General features: G+C 46.0%; 1 protein-coding gene across 2 annotated transcripts in view; it reads right to left on the minus strand.

Moving 5' to 3' along the window:
* Positions 1 to 1283: 1283 nt before the first annotated feature.
* SPATA18 (spermatogenesis associated 18) overlaps positions 1284 to 14325 on the minus strand; it is a 41805-nt gene continuing 28763 nt past the window's right edge. For both annotated transcript variants that reach the window (XM_077477503.1, XM_077477501.1), the window contains exons 10-13: positions 12687 to 12810; positions 11588 to 11662; positions 11440 to 11485; positions 1284 to 1700 (exon numbers count right to left, since the gene is read on the minus strand). In XM_077477503.1, the coding sequence (XP_077333629.1) occupies positions 1693 to 1700; positions 11440 to 11485; positions 11588 to 11662; positions 12687 to 12810 (253 nt within the window). In that variant the 3' untranslated portion in view covers positions 1284 to 1692. The remainder of the gene's footprint in view (positions 1701 to 11439; positions 11486 to 11587; positions 11663 to 12686; positions 12811 to 14325) is intronic.

Below are 14325 nucleotides of genomic sequence, written 5' to 3' on the forward strand. Positions count from 1 at the left end.
TCCCCACCATTGAAACATGGTGGTGGCAGTATCATGTTGTGGGGATGCTTTTCTTCAGCAGCAACAGGGAAGCTGGTTAGAGTTGATGGGAAGATGATGGAGCCAAATACAGGGCAATCTTAGAAAAAAACCTGTTAGAGTTTGCAAAAGAAGAAGTATGGTATTTTTTTTTTATCCCACAATCATACTTACCTAGGTGGATGCAGCATCAGACCAATGCTGCATCTGTCCCCGGCCGCCTCTTCACTGAGAGCCGAGCCACAGAACACCGATGATGGCTCGGTTCCCTCACCTCCCCAAGTGGAGAGCTGCTGACTGTCAATCAGAAGCTCTCCTGCTCTGCTCCTCCATGCTCACTTTAGCTCAGGCTAGACTTCTCCTTTAAGACTGGGCCAGAGGTTCACCTTCCAGCAGGACAAAGACCCTAAATATACAGCCAGAACTACAATGGAATGGTTTAGATCAAAGCATATTCATATGTTAGAATGGCCTAGTCAAAGTCCAGACCTAAATCCAATTGAGAATCAGTGGCAAGACTTGAAACTTGCTGTTCACAGACACTCTCCATCCAATCTGACAGAGCTTGAGCTAAGAAGAATTGGCAAAAATTGCACTCTCTAGATATACAAAGCTGGTAGAGACATCCCCCAAAAGACTTGCAGCTGTAATTGCAGTGAAAGGTGGTTCTACAAAGTATTGACTCAGGGGGGCTGAATATAAATGCATGCCACACTTTTCAGATATTTATTTGTTAAAGATTTTGAAAAACATTTATCATTTTCCTTCAACTTCACAATTATGTGCCACTTTGTGTTGGTCTATCACATAACATCCCAATAAAATACATTTAAGTTTTTGGTTGTAACATGACAAAATGTGGACAATTTTAAGGGGTATGAATAATTTTTCAAGGCACTGTATATTTTAAGCACTGTATAAGGCCAAGCTACCAGATTGTTCATGAGTTGGAGACTGAGCTGAGGACCAGTGTGAGACGCTACCACTGCAGGACATCTTGGCAGGAGATAATATTTACAACCAAAACCACTTACAGGCACAATCTTTTTTTTTTTTTTTTTGTGAGGTCAGGCATTGTGTGATGTTTTTTACATATCTTACCTAAAAACATTAAGTTCATGTGCCACAACTTCCCACTGCAATTGCAAAGTGACATTTGGGACCCTAACATCAAATTATTATACATAGATATTATATAGCTAAGTAAGTAAAGTAAAGAAACTAAGTACGTAAAAAGGTCATATTGTTATTCATACATTGTGACAGTAGGTAAAAATAATCTTTATTTTAAGTAGTATGTAAATCCTATTGCATTCACAATTCAGTAATCATAAAAATAAGGCAATTTATTTGTATTGTCAGTTTACTATGTCAAGTAATATTGAAGCCTTGCAGTAATTGTTTAGGACAACAATTAGTGCAACCTGCAGATATTGCACACAGCTTAAGACATACAGTATGAACTGACATTATTCATTTTCATATAAAAAAAATCGATACAATGTGCATTCGTTTATAGTGAAAAAATAAAAAAAATAAACAAACTGTAAAACACACTACATACAAATGTCAATAGTTATCCATTCACATTATGACAATGAAGGTCTGAGGTCTCTGGATAAAGCATGAAGCACCACTGATGTTGTCTAATTCCTGATAGATAGGTTCTTTTAGTTAGAATCCTGATGGAGAGAAATGTATAGCAGTCAGGTATACTGGACCATCATTGTTTGCAAATTACATGATCAGTAGCATTAATAGTTAACAACCAATGTCCAACTCGGATGCAATGTGTGACAGTAATAATGGGCAGTAAGTCACACAATATGGTTGCCAAGTATGAGTGTTCATTTCATTCCTTTTATTCACTGTGTCCCACAAAGCTAATTTTAAAAATCCATTATATTCTGAAGATATTATTGGACTTTGTAATATATATTATACCTGCATGAATAATACTTCAGTATTAGTGATGGCCGAACGGTTCGCCCGGCGGTCGTTTCGCGGCGAATTTCCGACTTTCGCCGTCCGCGGGTTCGAACGCCTTTTTCCGTCGTTCGCCCCGGCGGACTTACGTGTTTAATGTATACAAGAACTTTAACCTTTCGTGACACGTTTATCATGTGTTACAGGACAACCAATTGAGACATGACAGCTCATGGACACTTGGACATTCCCCCTAACCTATAAATACACCCGATCCGGTGGCCATTTTACATTCTTTCTTCTGTCACTGTAGGGAAAGGATCCTGTGTGGAGTAGGGACAGAGAAAACGCTAGCTATTTGGTACACAAAAGTTCTTTTCAGGACTGGTATAGGTGTTAGGTCAGCAGCCTGAGTTTCTTTTGTCAGTTTAGATAAAGGGACAGAGCGCTGTATGCTGCTATTTTAGGGACAGCTCAGCCAGATTAGTCTTTCTTCATCATCATCATCATCATCATCATTAGCTGTTACTATCAGGTCCACAAAAGAGCTGTTCCAGCTAATCGTTCCAGCCTACTCTTTTTTGCCAATTTGTATAGGGACAGGCAGGAAGCAGTGTGTCAGGCAGTGAGGATAATTTTAAAGACTTGCTGTTACTATTAGTTCCACAAAGGTTCTTTTCAGGACTGGTATCAGTGGTACGGTAATAGGCTTGTACACGTATAATATTCTTTCTTCCAAATATAGAAAGAATATTATACTTGACTGCTGCCCTTCTGCTGCAGTCTGCTAATCATTCACAACTCACTTGTTCCACAAAGCTCTTTATCAGGACTGGTAACTTGGTCTGTCTAGGGTGCTACGGTACATAGGCTTGGGTGCGGTACAGTCTGCTGTTCTGTAAGGACCGCTATCGGTCCACAATACATAGGGTTGCCGTGCACTACTGCTGACCGCTGCCCTATACTGCAGCAGTCCTTCATTGGTATAGGGACTGACGTACAGTCTGCTAATCACTAACACACAACCTGCTTGGTCCACAAAAGTTCTTATAAGGACTGGTAACTTGGTATAGGGTGCTACGGTACATAGGCCTGAGTGCGTTACAGTCTGCTGTTCTGTAAGGACCGCTATCGGTCCACAATACATAGGGTTGCCGTGCACTACTGCTGACCGCTGCCCTATACTGCAGCAGTCCTTCATTGGTATAGGGACTGACGTACAGTCTGCTAATCACTAACACACAACCTGCTTGGTCCACAAAAGTTCTTATAAGGACTGGTAACTTGGTATAGGGTGCTACGGTACATAGGCCTGAGTGCGTTACAGTCTGCTGTTCTGTAAGGACCGCTATCGGTCCACAATACATAGGGTTGCCGTGCACTACTGCTGACCGCTGCCCTATACTGCAGCAGTCCTTCATTGGTATAGGGACTGACGTACAGTCTGCTAATCACTAACACACAACCTGCTTGGTCCACAAAAGTTCTTATAAGGACTGGTAACTTGGTATAGGGTGCTACGGTACATAGGCCTGAGTGCGTTACAGTCTGCTGTTCTGTAAGGACCGCTATCGGTCCACAATACATAGGGTTGCCGTGCACTACTGCTGACCGCTGCCCTATACTGCAGCAGTCCTTCAGCGGTATAGGGACTGACGCACAGTCTGCTAAACACTAACACACAACCTGCTTGGTCCACAAAAGTTTTTATAAGGACTGGTAACTTGGTATAGGGTGCTACGGTACATAGGCCTGAGTGCAGTACAGTCTGCTGTTCTGTAAGGACCGCTATCGGTCCACAATACATAGGGTTGCCGTGCACTACTGCTGACCGCTGCCCTATACTGCAGCAGTCCTTCATTGGTATAGGGACTGACGTACAGTCTGCTAATCACTAACACACAACCTGCTTGGTCCACAAAAGTTCTTATAAGGACTGGTAACTTGGTATAGGGTGCTACGGTACATAGGCCTGAGTGCGTTACAGTCTGCTGTTCTGTAAGGACCGCTATCGGTCCACAATACATAGGGTTGCCGTGCACTACTGCTGACCGCTGCCCTATACTGCAGCAGTCCTTCATTGGTATAGGGACTGACGTACAGTCTGCTAATCACTAACACACAACCTGCTTGGTCCACAAAAGTTCTTATAAGGACTGGTAACTTGGTATAGGGTGCTACGGTACATAGGCCTGAGTGCGTTACAGTCTGCTGTTCTGTAAGGACCGCTATCGGTCCACAATACATAGGGTTGCCGTGCACTACTGCTGACCGCTGCCCTATACTGCAGCAGTCCTTCAGCGGTATAGGGACTGACGCACAGTCTGCTAAACACTAACACACAACCTGCTTGGTCCACAAAAGTTTTTATAAGGACTGGTAACTTGGTATAGGGTGCTACGGTACATAGGCCTGAGTGCAGTACAGTCTGCTGTTCTGTAAGGACCGCTATCGGTCCACAATACATAGGGTTGCCGTGCACTACTGCTGACCGCTGCCCTATACTGCAGCAGTCCTTCATTGGTATAGGGACTGACGTACAGTCTGCTAATCACTAACACACAACCTGCTTGGTCCACAAAAGTTCTTATAAGGACTGGTAACTTGGTATAGGGTGCTACGGTACATAGGCCTGAGTGCGTTACAGTCTGCTGTTCTGTAAGGACCGCTATCGGTCCACAATACATAGGGTTGCCGTGCACTACTGCTGACCGCTGCCCTATACTGCAGCAGTCCTTCATTGGTATAGGGACTGACGTACAGTCTGCTAATCACTAACACACAACCTGCTTGGTCCACAAAAGTTCTTATAAGGACTGGTAACTTGGTATAGGGTGCTACGGTACATAGGCCTGAGTGCGTTACAGTCTGCTGTTCTGTAAGGACCGCTATCGGTCCACAATACATAGGGTTGCCGTGCACTACTGCTGACCGCTGCCCTATACTGCAGCAGTCCTTCATTGGTATAGGGACTGACGTACAGTCTGCTAATCACTAACACACAACCTGCTTGTTCCACAAAAGTTCTTATAAGGACTGGTAACTTGGTATAGGGTGCTACGGTACATAGGCCTGAGTGCGTTACAGTCTGCTGTTCTGTAAGGACCGCTATCGGTCCACAATACATAGGGTTGCCGTGCACTACTGCTGACCGCTGCCCTATACTGCAGCAGTCCTTCATTGGTATAGGGACTGACGTACAGTCTGCTAATCACTAACACACAACCTGCTTGTTCCACAAAAGTTCTTATAAGGACTGGTAACTTGGTATAGGGTGCTACGGTACATAGGCTTGAGTGCGGTACAGTCTGCTGTTCTGTAAGGACCGCTATCGGTCCACAATAGATAGGGTTGACGTGCACCACTGCTGACCGCTGCCCTATACTGCAGCAGTCCTTCAGCGGTATAGGGACTGACGTACAGTCTGCTAAACACTAATACACAACCTGCTTGGTCCACAAAAGTTCTTATAAGGACTGGTAACTTGGTATAGGGTGCTACGGTACATAGGCTTGAGTGCGGTACAGTCTGCTGTTCTGTAAGGACCGCTATAGGTCCACAATAGATAGGGTTGACGTGCACCACTGCTGACCGCTGCCCTATACTGCAGCAGTCCTTCAGCGGTATAGGGACTGACGTACAGTCTGCTAAACACTAATACACAACCTGCTTGGTCCACAAAAGTTCTTATAAGGACTGGTAACTTGGTATAGGGTGCTACGGTACATAGGCTTGAGTGCGGTACAGTCTGCTGTTCTGTAAGGACCGCTATAGGTCCACAATAGATAGGGTTGACGTGCACCACTGCTGACCGCTCACCTATACTGCAGCAGTCCTTCAGCGGTATAGGGACTAAGAGTTTTGTCACAGGGTCATTTAAAAAATGACATGCAGAGGAAGAGGCAGGCCCTTCCGCAGGGGTGGTAGGGGTAGGGCAGGAGCAACAGGCTTGAGCCAAAGTGGGAAGTTGCAGAAGGTGCGTTCAATTACTTTAAAGGATGCACCAGACTTGGTTGAGTGGCTCGCTCAGCCTTACTCTTCTGCACCCTCCTCATCCTCTCGATCTGCACCCTCTTCTTCACTCTCTGCTATGTGCACCCCCAAAGACACTACCACCAACAACACGACCACCACCACCACCACCACATACCTTCCGCTTGAGTCACTGGAATTATTTTCCGATCCATATCAAGAGGACATTTCTGATGCGCAGCCACTCTTGGTATTGGATCAGGAAGAGGAGGTAGCAACAAGCGCTACTCAGCAGTCTGACGCCAGTACCCAGATCAGCCCAAGGAGGAGGTTGGTCCCCGGTGTTGCTGCCTACTCTACTTATAGCGGTGGGGAAGGTGACGTTGATGATGACGTGTCTAGTGATGTCACGTGGGTGCCCACAAGAGAGGAAGAGGAGGGGAGTTCAGAGGGAGATATGGACCAGCAGATAGGGAGGAGAAGCAGCAATGACTTACATTGCACAGCAGGGACAAAGCAGACTGCAAATGTATCAGGAGCGAGTCATCGACCATGTACGGTCACATCTGGCGCTCCCAGGACACCGGCACATGGCTCCGCAGTGTGGGCTTTTTTTAACGTGTCCGCTGCTGACAATAGCGTTGCCATCTGCAATCTTTGCAGTCAACGCGTTAGTCGCGGTAAGCCCAATACTCACCTAGGGACGACCGCCTTAAGAAGGCACATGAGCAGCCATCACCGAGCCCAGTGGGAGCAACGGAACACACAAAGCCACACTGCAGGCTCTCACCGTCCAGCCTCGTCTTCTACTTCTCCTTCTCCTCTCTCCTCACAATTGTCCTCCACTCCACCTTCCATCACGCCAAGCTCACATTTTTCTGCAAAAAGGCAGGCTTCCGTGGGCCTAATGTTTGAGCGTAAAAAAATGATGACGCCGGATAACCCTCTTGCCCAACGGTTGGCGGCTGGCTTGTCAGAACTCATAGCCCGCCAACTACTGCCATATAAACTGGTGGACTCGGAGGCCTTTCGCAAATTTGTGGCCATTGGAACACCACAATGGAAGGTCCCAGGAAGGAAGTATTTCTCAGAGAAGGGCATCCCAGAGCTATATGGCCATGTTCAGCGGCAAGTGAATGTATCTCTGGCACACAGTGTCGGTGCCAAGATACATCTGACCACAGACACGTGGTCTAGCAAACACGGGCAGGGAAGGTATATCAGTTTTACTGCCCACTGGGTGAACCTTCTGACGGCCGTCAAGCATGTAACCCGTGGCACCCGTGTAGATTTGGTTTTACCGCCACGGATTGCATGCAGGCCTGACTCTTCTTCTCCTCCTCCTACTCCATCCTCCTCCCTCTCCTCCTCAGCTGCCTCCTCCTTTTCCGCTGCTAGCGTCTCTTCCACTGCACCGCCCAAGCTCCCCAGAACCTATTCCACATGCCAGGTGAGACGTTGCCATGCCGTGCTGCGTCTGTTGTGCCTGGAAGCAAAGAGCCACACTGGCCCGGCACTCCTTTCAGCTTTGCGTTCACAGGCAGATGAGTGGCTAACACCGCTCAATTTGACAGTTGGTAAAGTGGTGTGTGACAACGGTGCCAATCTGCTTAGCGCATTGAAACAGGGCAAAATCACGCACGTGCCGTGCATGGCACACGTCTTAAACTTGGTCGTGCAGCGATTCCTTGTCAAATACCCTGGGGTCCAGGACATCTTGCGGCAGGCAAGGAAAATCTCGGCCCATTTCAGAAGATCTTACACGGCCATGGCTCGCCTTGCTGACATTCAGCGGCGACACCATCTGCCGGTCAGACGTCTTATTTGCGATTGCCCGACGCGATGGAACTCAACCTTCTATATGCTTGATAGGCTGCTCCAGCAGAAACGTGCAGTTAACGTCTACCTGTATGAACTCTGCGAAAGAAACGGTTCTGGGGAGCTGGGTTTTTTTTCACCGCGCCAGTGGCTGCTCATGCGCGACACATGCAGACTTCTGCGGCCATTTGAGGAGATCACCAAACTGGTCAGTCGCAGCCATGGCGCCATCAGTGACATGGTACCTTATGCCTTCTTTCTGGAGCGTGCATTGCGTCGTGTCATTGATCAGGCTGTGGAGGAGCAGGAGCGGGAAGATGAGGAAGTCGCAATGCTGGATGAATTCCCAGGGGGGGCTACTCTATCTGAGACAAGTCAACAACAGGAGTCTGATGAGGAGTCAGAGGAGGATGGTGCCGGGGCGGATGAGCAGGAGCAAGAAGAGCATGCTTTAAACCTTTCTGGGATCCCTGTTGTGCGAGGATGGGGAGAGGAGAATGAAGAGGACGACATTATCCTGGATGATGAGCAGGAGCCAGGCCACCACACCGCTTCCACTTTAGTGCAAATGGGGGCCTTCATGCTCCAGTGTTTTAATAGGGACCCCCGTATAAAAAGCATGAGGGTCAAGGACCAGTACTGGGTGGCAACGTACTTAGACCCCCGGTACAAACACAAAATGGCGGAAATGTTACCGCCGTCGCAGAGGGCTGTCAGAATGCAGCACTTCCAGGCCTTGCTTCGAGAAATGCTGCATTCTGCTTTTGCGTGCGCTGGCAGAGGAGCAATTCCCACTCCCAGAGAAGGATTTGCGGGTACCAATCCAACAGCGCCTGCAAGAAGAGGCCGGTTTGAAGATGTGTTGGTGACTTCGGATATGAGGTCATTCTTTCAGCCGACCCATCGACAGGTGTCATCCGGATCCAGCATCAGGGAACGCCTAGACCGTCAGGTGTCCGACTACATTGGGTTAACGGCCGATGTGGACGCTCTGAGGAGTGATGAACCCCTAGACTACTGGGTGGGCAGGCTTGACCTCTGGCCAGAGCTTGCCCAATTTGCAATCGAACTGTTGGCTTGCCCCTCATCCAGTGTCCTGTCCGAAAGGACGTTCAGCGCAGCAGGGGGGATTGTGACCGATAAGCGTACTCGCCTAGCTCACCACAGTGTTAACTACCTCACATTTCTAAAAATGAATGAGGCATGGATCTCGGAGGAATTCAACACATGTGATCAGTAGACCATGTATATGTCTATAAACAATTTTTGGAATCAAGCACACAGACCTTCTTAATTCATTTGGCTCACTTCCCTGACCCAAAAAAGCACACCGTACTATATGCCCCTACCCTCCTCTTTGAAGAGGTTGAGCGGTGTCATATTTCTACTGGGGCTGCTTATTATGAGGGGTTCCCACCATCCCTGTGCTGTGCTGACTTCCTCCTGGGTGTTCTTATTATGAGGGGCTCCCACCATCCCTGTGCTGTGCTGACTTCCTCCTGGGGGTTCTTATTATGAGGGGATCACACCATCCCTGTGCTGTGCTGACTTCCTCCTGGGGCTGCTTACGGTGCTGCTGTCAGCGCTGTATGTCACGGAGCTGCTGTCAGCGCTGTATGTCACGGAGCTGCTGTCAGCGCTGTATGTCACGGAGCTGCTGTCAGCGCTGTATGTCACGGAGCTGCTGTCAGCGCTGTATGTCACGGAGCTGCTGTCAGCGCTGTATGTCACGGAGCTGCTGTCAGCGCTGTATGTCACGGAGCTGCTGTCAGCGCTGTATGTCACGGAGCTGCTGTCAGCGCTGTATGTCACGGAGCTGCTGTCAGCGCTGTATGTCACGGAGCTGCTGTCAGCGCTGTATGTCACGGAGCTGCTGTCAGCGCTGTATGTCACGGAGCTGCTGTCAGCGCTGTATGTCACGGTGCTGCTGTCAGCGCTGTATGTCACGGAGCTGCTGTCAGCGCTGTATGTCACGGAGCTGCTGTCAGCGCTGTATGTCACGGAGCTGCTGTCAGCGCTGTATGTCACGGAGCTGCTGTCAGCGCTGTATGTCACGGAGCTGCTGTCAGCGCTGTATGTCACGGTGCTGCTGTCAGCGCTGTATGTCACGGAGCTGCTGTCAGCGCTGTATGTCACGGAGCTGCTGTCAGCGCTGTATGTCACGGAGCTGCTGTCAGCGCTGTATGTCACGGAGCTGCTGTCAGCGCTGTATGTCACGGAGCTGCTGTCAGCGCTGTATGTCACGGTGCTGATGTCAGTGCTCTGTATTACGGTGCTGCTGTCAGTGCTCTGTATCTCCTGCACCCTCTTGTTTGCCTACCCTGGTCCCTGACCTTCCCTCTCCTCCATTGCCTTCATTAGCTCCATAGTCCTGAATTGTCAGAACAATTTCCCAAATAAAAAAAAAATGCTTGTAGTTATCGATCCCAAATTCACCTCATACATGTATTATGCTATTGTCCAGGTGGTGGGACTACGTGCTACCCCCTAATAATTACCCCGTGGCCGCAAATTCGACCTAAAGGTTTGCGAAATTCGCCTCCCATTGAAGTCAATGGAGCCCGCGGCGAACGGTCGTTTTCGCGAACGTTTGTGCCCGTTCGCGTTTCGCGTTCGCGAAACGTCCCGTCGGAAGTTCGTCCATCACTATTCAGTATCAAATCTAAATTAAGGTGACTCTGTCCCCAGAACAAAGGTGGAAATTGCTGCAGGCATGTAGTGCAGACAATTCAACTAAAGTTGCCCGCACTTTATATCTGCAGTCGTTTTTTTTCCCCTTCACAGATTTAAAGGAAACTTGTTACAGGGAATATATTGGACTGCCATTGCTGCCCTTCTTGTAAAAAAAATTGTTGCCTGGCTGTCTTTGGCTTAATTATTTTTTGAATCACAATCCAGAAGTATTTCCAGAAGGCAGTCAGTAACAAAAATTCAGACAGATTAAAGCGAAAAATTAAATGTAAAATTGCGAACAGGCAGGCTTTTTATTGCAGAATACATGTGCAATGTCTCGTCTGCAATAAAGTACACTTAACTGCCAATGAGCAAACCTCTGCGGAATGTACACTGAGTTGTGCATGCGCAGCTCAATTTGCATTCCGACACATTGGCAGTGTGCCGGAATGACTGCACTCCCATGCATACACAGGAGTAACGTCATCCCACATCGGCCCATCAGAACAGCTGAAGACCAGCACCCGGAAGAAGGATGCTGTCGAAGGGACCTTGTGAGATTTAGACTGTTGGAGCTAAGGTAAGTATTTGTGCCTTCAATTCTGCTTTAACTAAAGCATTGTAAATATATGTTTATAAAATCAAACCAAGTAAAATTGTAGACTACCATATAACAAAAAAAGGCAACAGTGTAAAGTGTATAGCGCACCCTTTATCCACAATCATAACTTCAAGAAAAAGCATTATTTCAAGCAATTCATTGAATGCACCTAATAAATGATATAGCATAACAGGTGTAAACAGTTTAAAACATAAAAAGAGATCAAAAGTCGATATCGAAATGTTGTAAACTGTTAAACTGTAAAATACGTTTTTTTATTTTTTGTTGGGAATTTGTTATACTTTTTCTCCTTTCAACGTTCAAACAAAATCAAAGCAGAACAGAGTTTATGCTGGAGTTTTCCTGCATCTGGTGCTGTGTTTCTGTACCTGACTTAGGCAATGCCACTGTCTAATTGTTGTTCAACTTACTTGGGGTTCCACTTCTTCGGGGGGAGGGGCTACGGCTCCTGGATGCCTAAAGATGAATAATAATAGATGTTGTTAACATTTTTTAAAGTAGTATATTTAGATAATTTTATCAGTCAAAATTATTTCTATTCAAAATTCAGGAACTTACCAAGCTTCGTCCTGGACTGACTGATCGGGAGCGCAAGGGACTGGAGCTTCTGCTTCTGCTCTTGCGTGGGCTCCACTAAAAGGCAATTACATGCAAAATATGATGACACAAACATCTGAAATTAGGATGCCTAACCTATGACATAATGAGGTTCATTTACTAAAGCTGGAGGGTGAAAATCTGGTGCAGCTCTCCAAAGAAACCAATCAGCTTCCAGTTTTTTTCATCAAAGTCTAATTAAACAAGCTAAAATTAGAAGCTGATTGGCTACCATGCACAGCTGTACCAAATTTTGCACACTCCAGTTCTAGTAAATCAACACCAATGCATGTTGAGGCTTTGGGTCTGAGATGGCTACTAGAACACCAGGCATAGAAACAAAACATATTGCAAAACACCCTTTAAACCAGTTATGTATGTATTAAACAAAATCTTTAATATTTAAATATAACATAAATTTCTTTTAATTGCATCCCAAAAGTTTGTGAGGATAAAACTAGGAGAGAAGGGGAAGCATAGTGGGCCATTTGAGCTTTATTGCTTTGCATAGTGCTATCAACATAACATTGTGATCATGAAGGGATATAACAGAGAGACATTGGGGAAGATGAGGTGTTTGAAGAAGCAGAGATGCATCAAGTAATTTCCTCTATAGTCACCGATTGGGCTTTCTAGTTTAAGGGTGCACATTTCCAAAAGGGTAGTGTATGCCTAGGGCAGTGATGGCGAACCTTGGCGCTCCAGATGTTTTGGAACTACATTTCCCATGATGCTCATGCACTCTGCAGTGTAGATGAGCATCATGGTAAATGTAGTTCCCAAACATCTGGGGTGCCAAGGTTCGCAATCACTAGCCTAGGGCATCACTTTCCTGCCGTATTGTAACAGCAAATATAGCTATTCCAAAGAGCAAAGATTGGTGAGGCTGGTGGTGGGACATATTAATGTATAGTCTTTCTTTTGCAGGTAATGTGCTGTTTTGATTTTTTTCATTTTATGACCGGTTCTCTTTAAATATTTATTTGTAAAATAAAGACCATACACAATTGATGTTAACATAAAGAAATACAATTTTCTGGAACCATAATAGTTTTCCTACCAGGGCTCCTCTTTTGGTCACTGCCTCTCCCTTGACTATAGGAACATCATTTTCCATCAGGGTTGGCCATACATGGTAAAACACTAGAGGTGCAGTAAACTCAGAATCATAGGTACGACGATATCTATACAAAAAAAAAATAATAATAATTTTTACTTTAAAACTCAAACATGAATCCTGGAGAATATGGCACAAAACCATAAAAAATGCCTAATGTTGTAACAGCAATTATTCATTAACTTAAAAGTTTTACCTATTGATGAGCATAATATTTTGAGAACTTGTTCAGATAAGCAGTTTCAAAAGCAGTGATCATCATTGCTTTATTATGTTTTTTTTATACCCGTTGTAGCTCTGCACTCAAACGTATTCAAGACATAAAGGGGTTCTAATACTACAGCATTGGAAATGTGGGTTTGTAAAGATGTGGACCCATAGCAAAATCCTCCTGGCCTTTAGCCTCAACCAAGTGTAGGATCTTGCTAAACAGCTTCCTTTATAGCCCTCTTTAGCCGCATGGCAAAAAAGGGTCCAGTAAAGCCCCATACACACTATCAGATTTTCTGCAGATTTTTTCCTTCAGATTTACCAAAACCATATAATATGAGGTCAAACCTTAGGAGTTTCAATTCGTATGCAATCAAGCAGGCCCTTGCACTACATGGTTTTGGTAAATCTGAAGGAAAAAAATCAGAAGAAAATCTAATAGTGTGTATGGGGCTTAACCTCCCTGGCGGTATGATTCATTCTGGTTTTAGGTGCTGAAAGTGGTACAATTATTTTGCATGGAAATTTGGTGTTTTATATTGTAGTCCTGTAATTCTCAGGAATAACTCTCTTAAATCTGTTCAAACCAGAGTCTATTAGACATCCCAGGTATGATAACGTTTATAATATAATAAAGAATAATAATAATTATTCAATAATGTAATCAAATCCTAAAACACTGAAAAAGGGACACTTTTTGGTTGCTATGGACAATCTCCAAATTTCAGGCAGAAAAAAAAGTATTTATAATATAAAAGTGCATGCAGGGCACTGCACAGACCACTAGGGACAAAGAGGGTGTGTAATTTTTTTAATACAGTACTGTATTCTGTAAGATTACAGTGCTGTGTGCGTTTTGTGTCTTTTTACTTTTTTGAATTTGCCGCCGATCTCCGCTCCCGTGCGCCGTAACGTCGCAGGGAACGGAGCTCGGCAGCATTCGGCACTGTGAATCGAGCAGAGGACAACTCGATCACACAGCGCGGAGGACATCGCTGGATCCAGGGGACAAGGTAAGTAAGTCTCCCTGTGTCCTCCCTGCATCCAGCGATGCTATCCCGAGTCTGGCTCGGGGTTACCGCTCGTGTTAGTAAAATCCCAACCCGAGCCAGAATCGGGATTACCGCCAGGGAGGTTAATAGTCCCGTAACACAGAGCAACAATGAAAAAAACACAACCACTCCTTAAAGGGGTTGTAAAGGTTTTTGTTTTTAAAATAACAAACATGTTATCCTTACCTCCACTGTGCAGCTCGTTTTGCACAGAGTGGCCCTGAACCTGGTCTTCTGGGGTCCCTCGTGGCTGTCTCGCCCCCCCCCCCCCGCAAGGACTTCTCACGTTCATGCGAGCTCCCTCGCATGGTGAGGAGTGC

Source organism: Lithobates pipiens, unplaced genomic scaffold, assembly GCF_037356315.1.
Source record: "Lithobates pipiens isolate NorthernLeopardFrog02 unplaced genomic scaffold, aLitPip1_a1.2 Scaffold_13, whole genome shotgun sequence".
In the NCBI taxonomy this organism is placed as follows: Eukaryota; Metazoa; Chordata; class Amphibia; order Anura; family Ranidae; genus Lithobates; species Lithobates pipiens.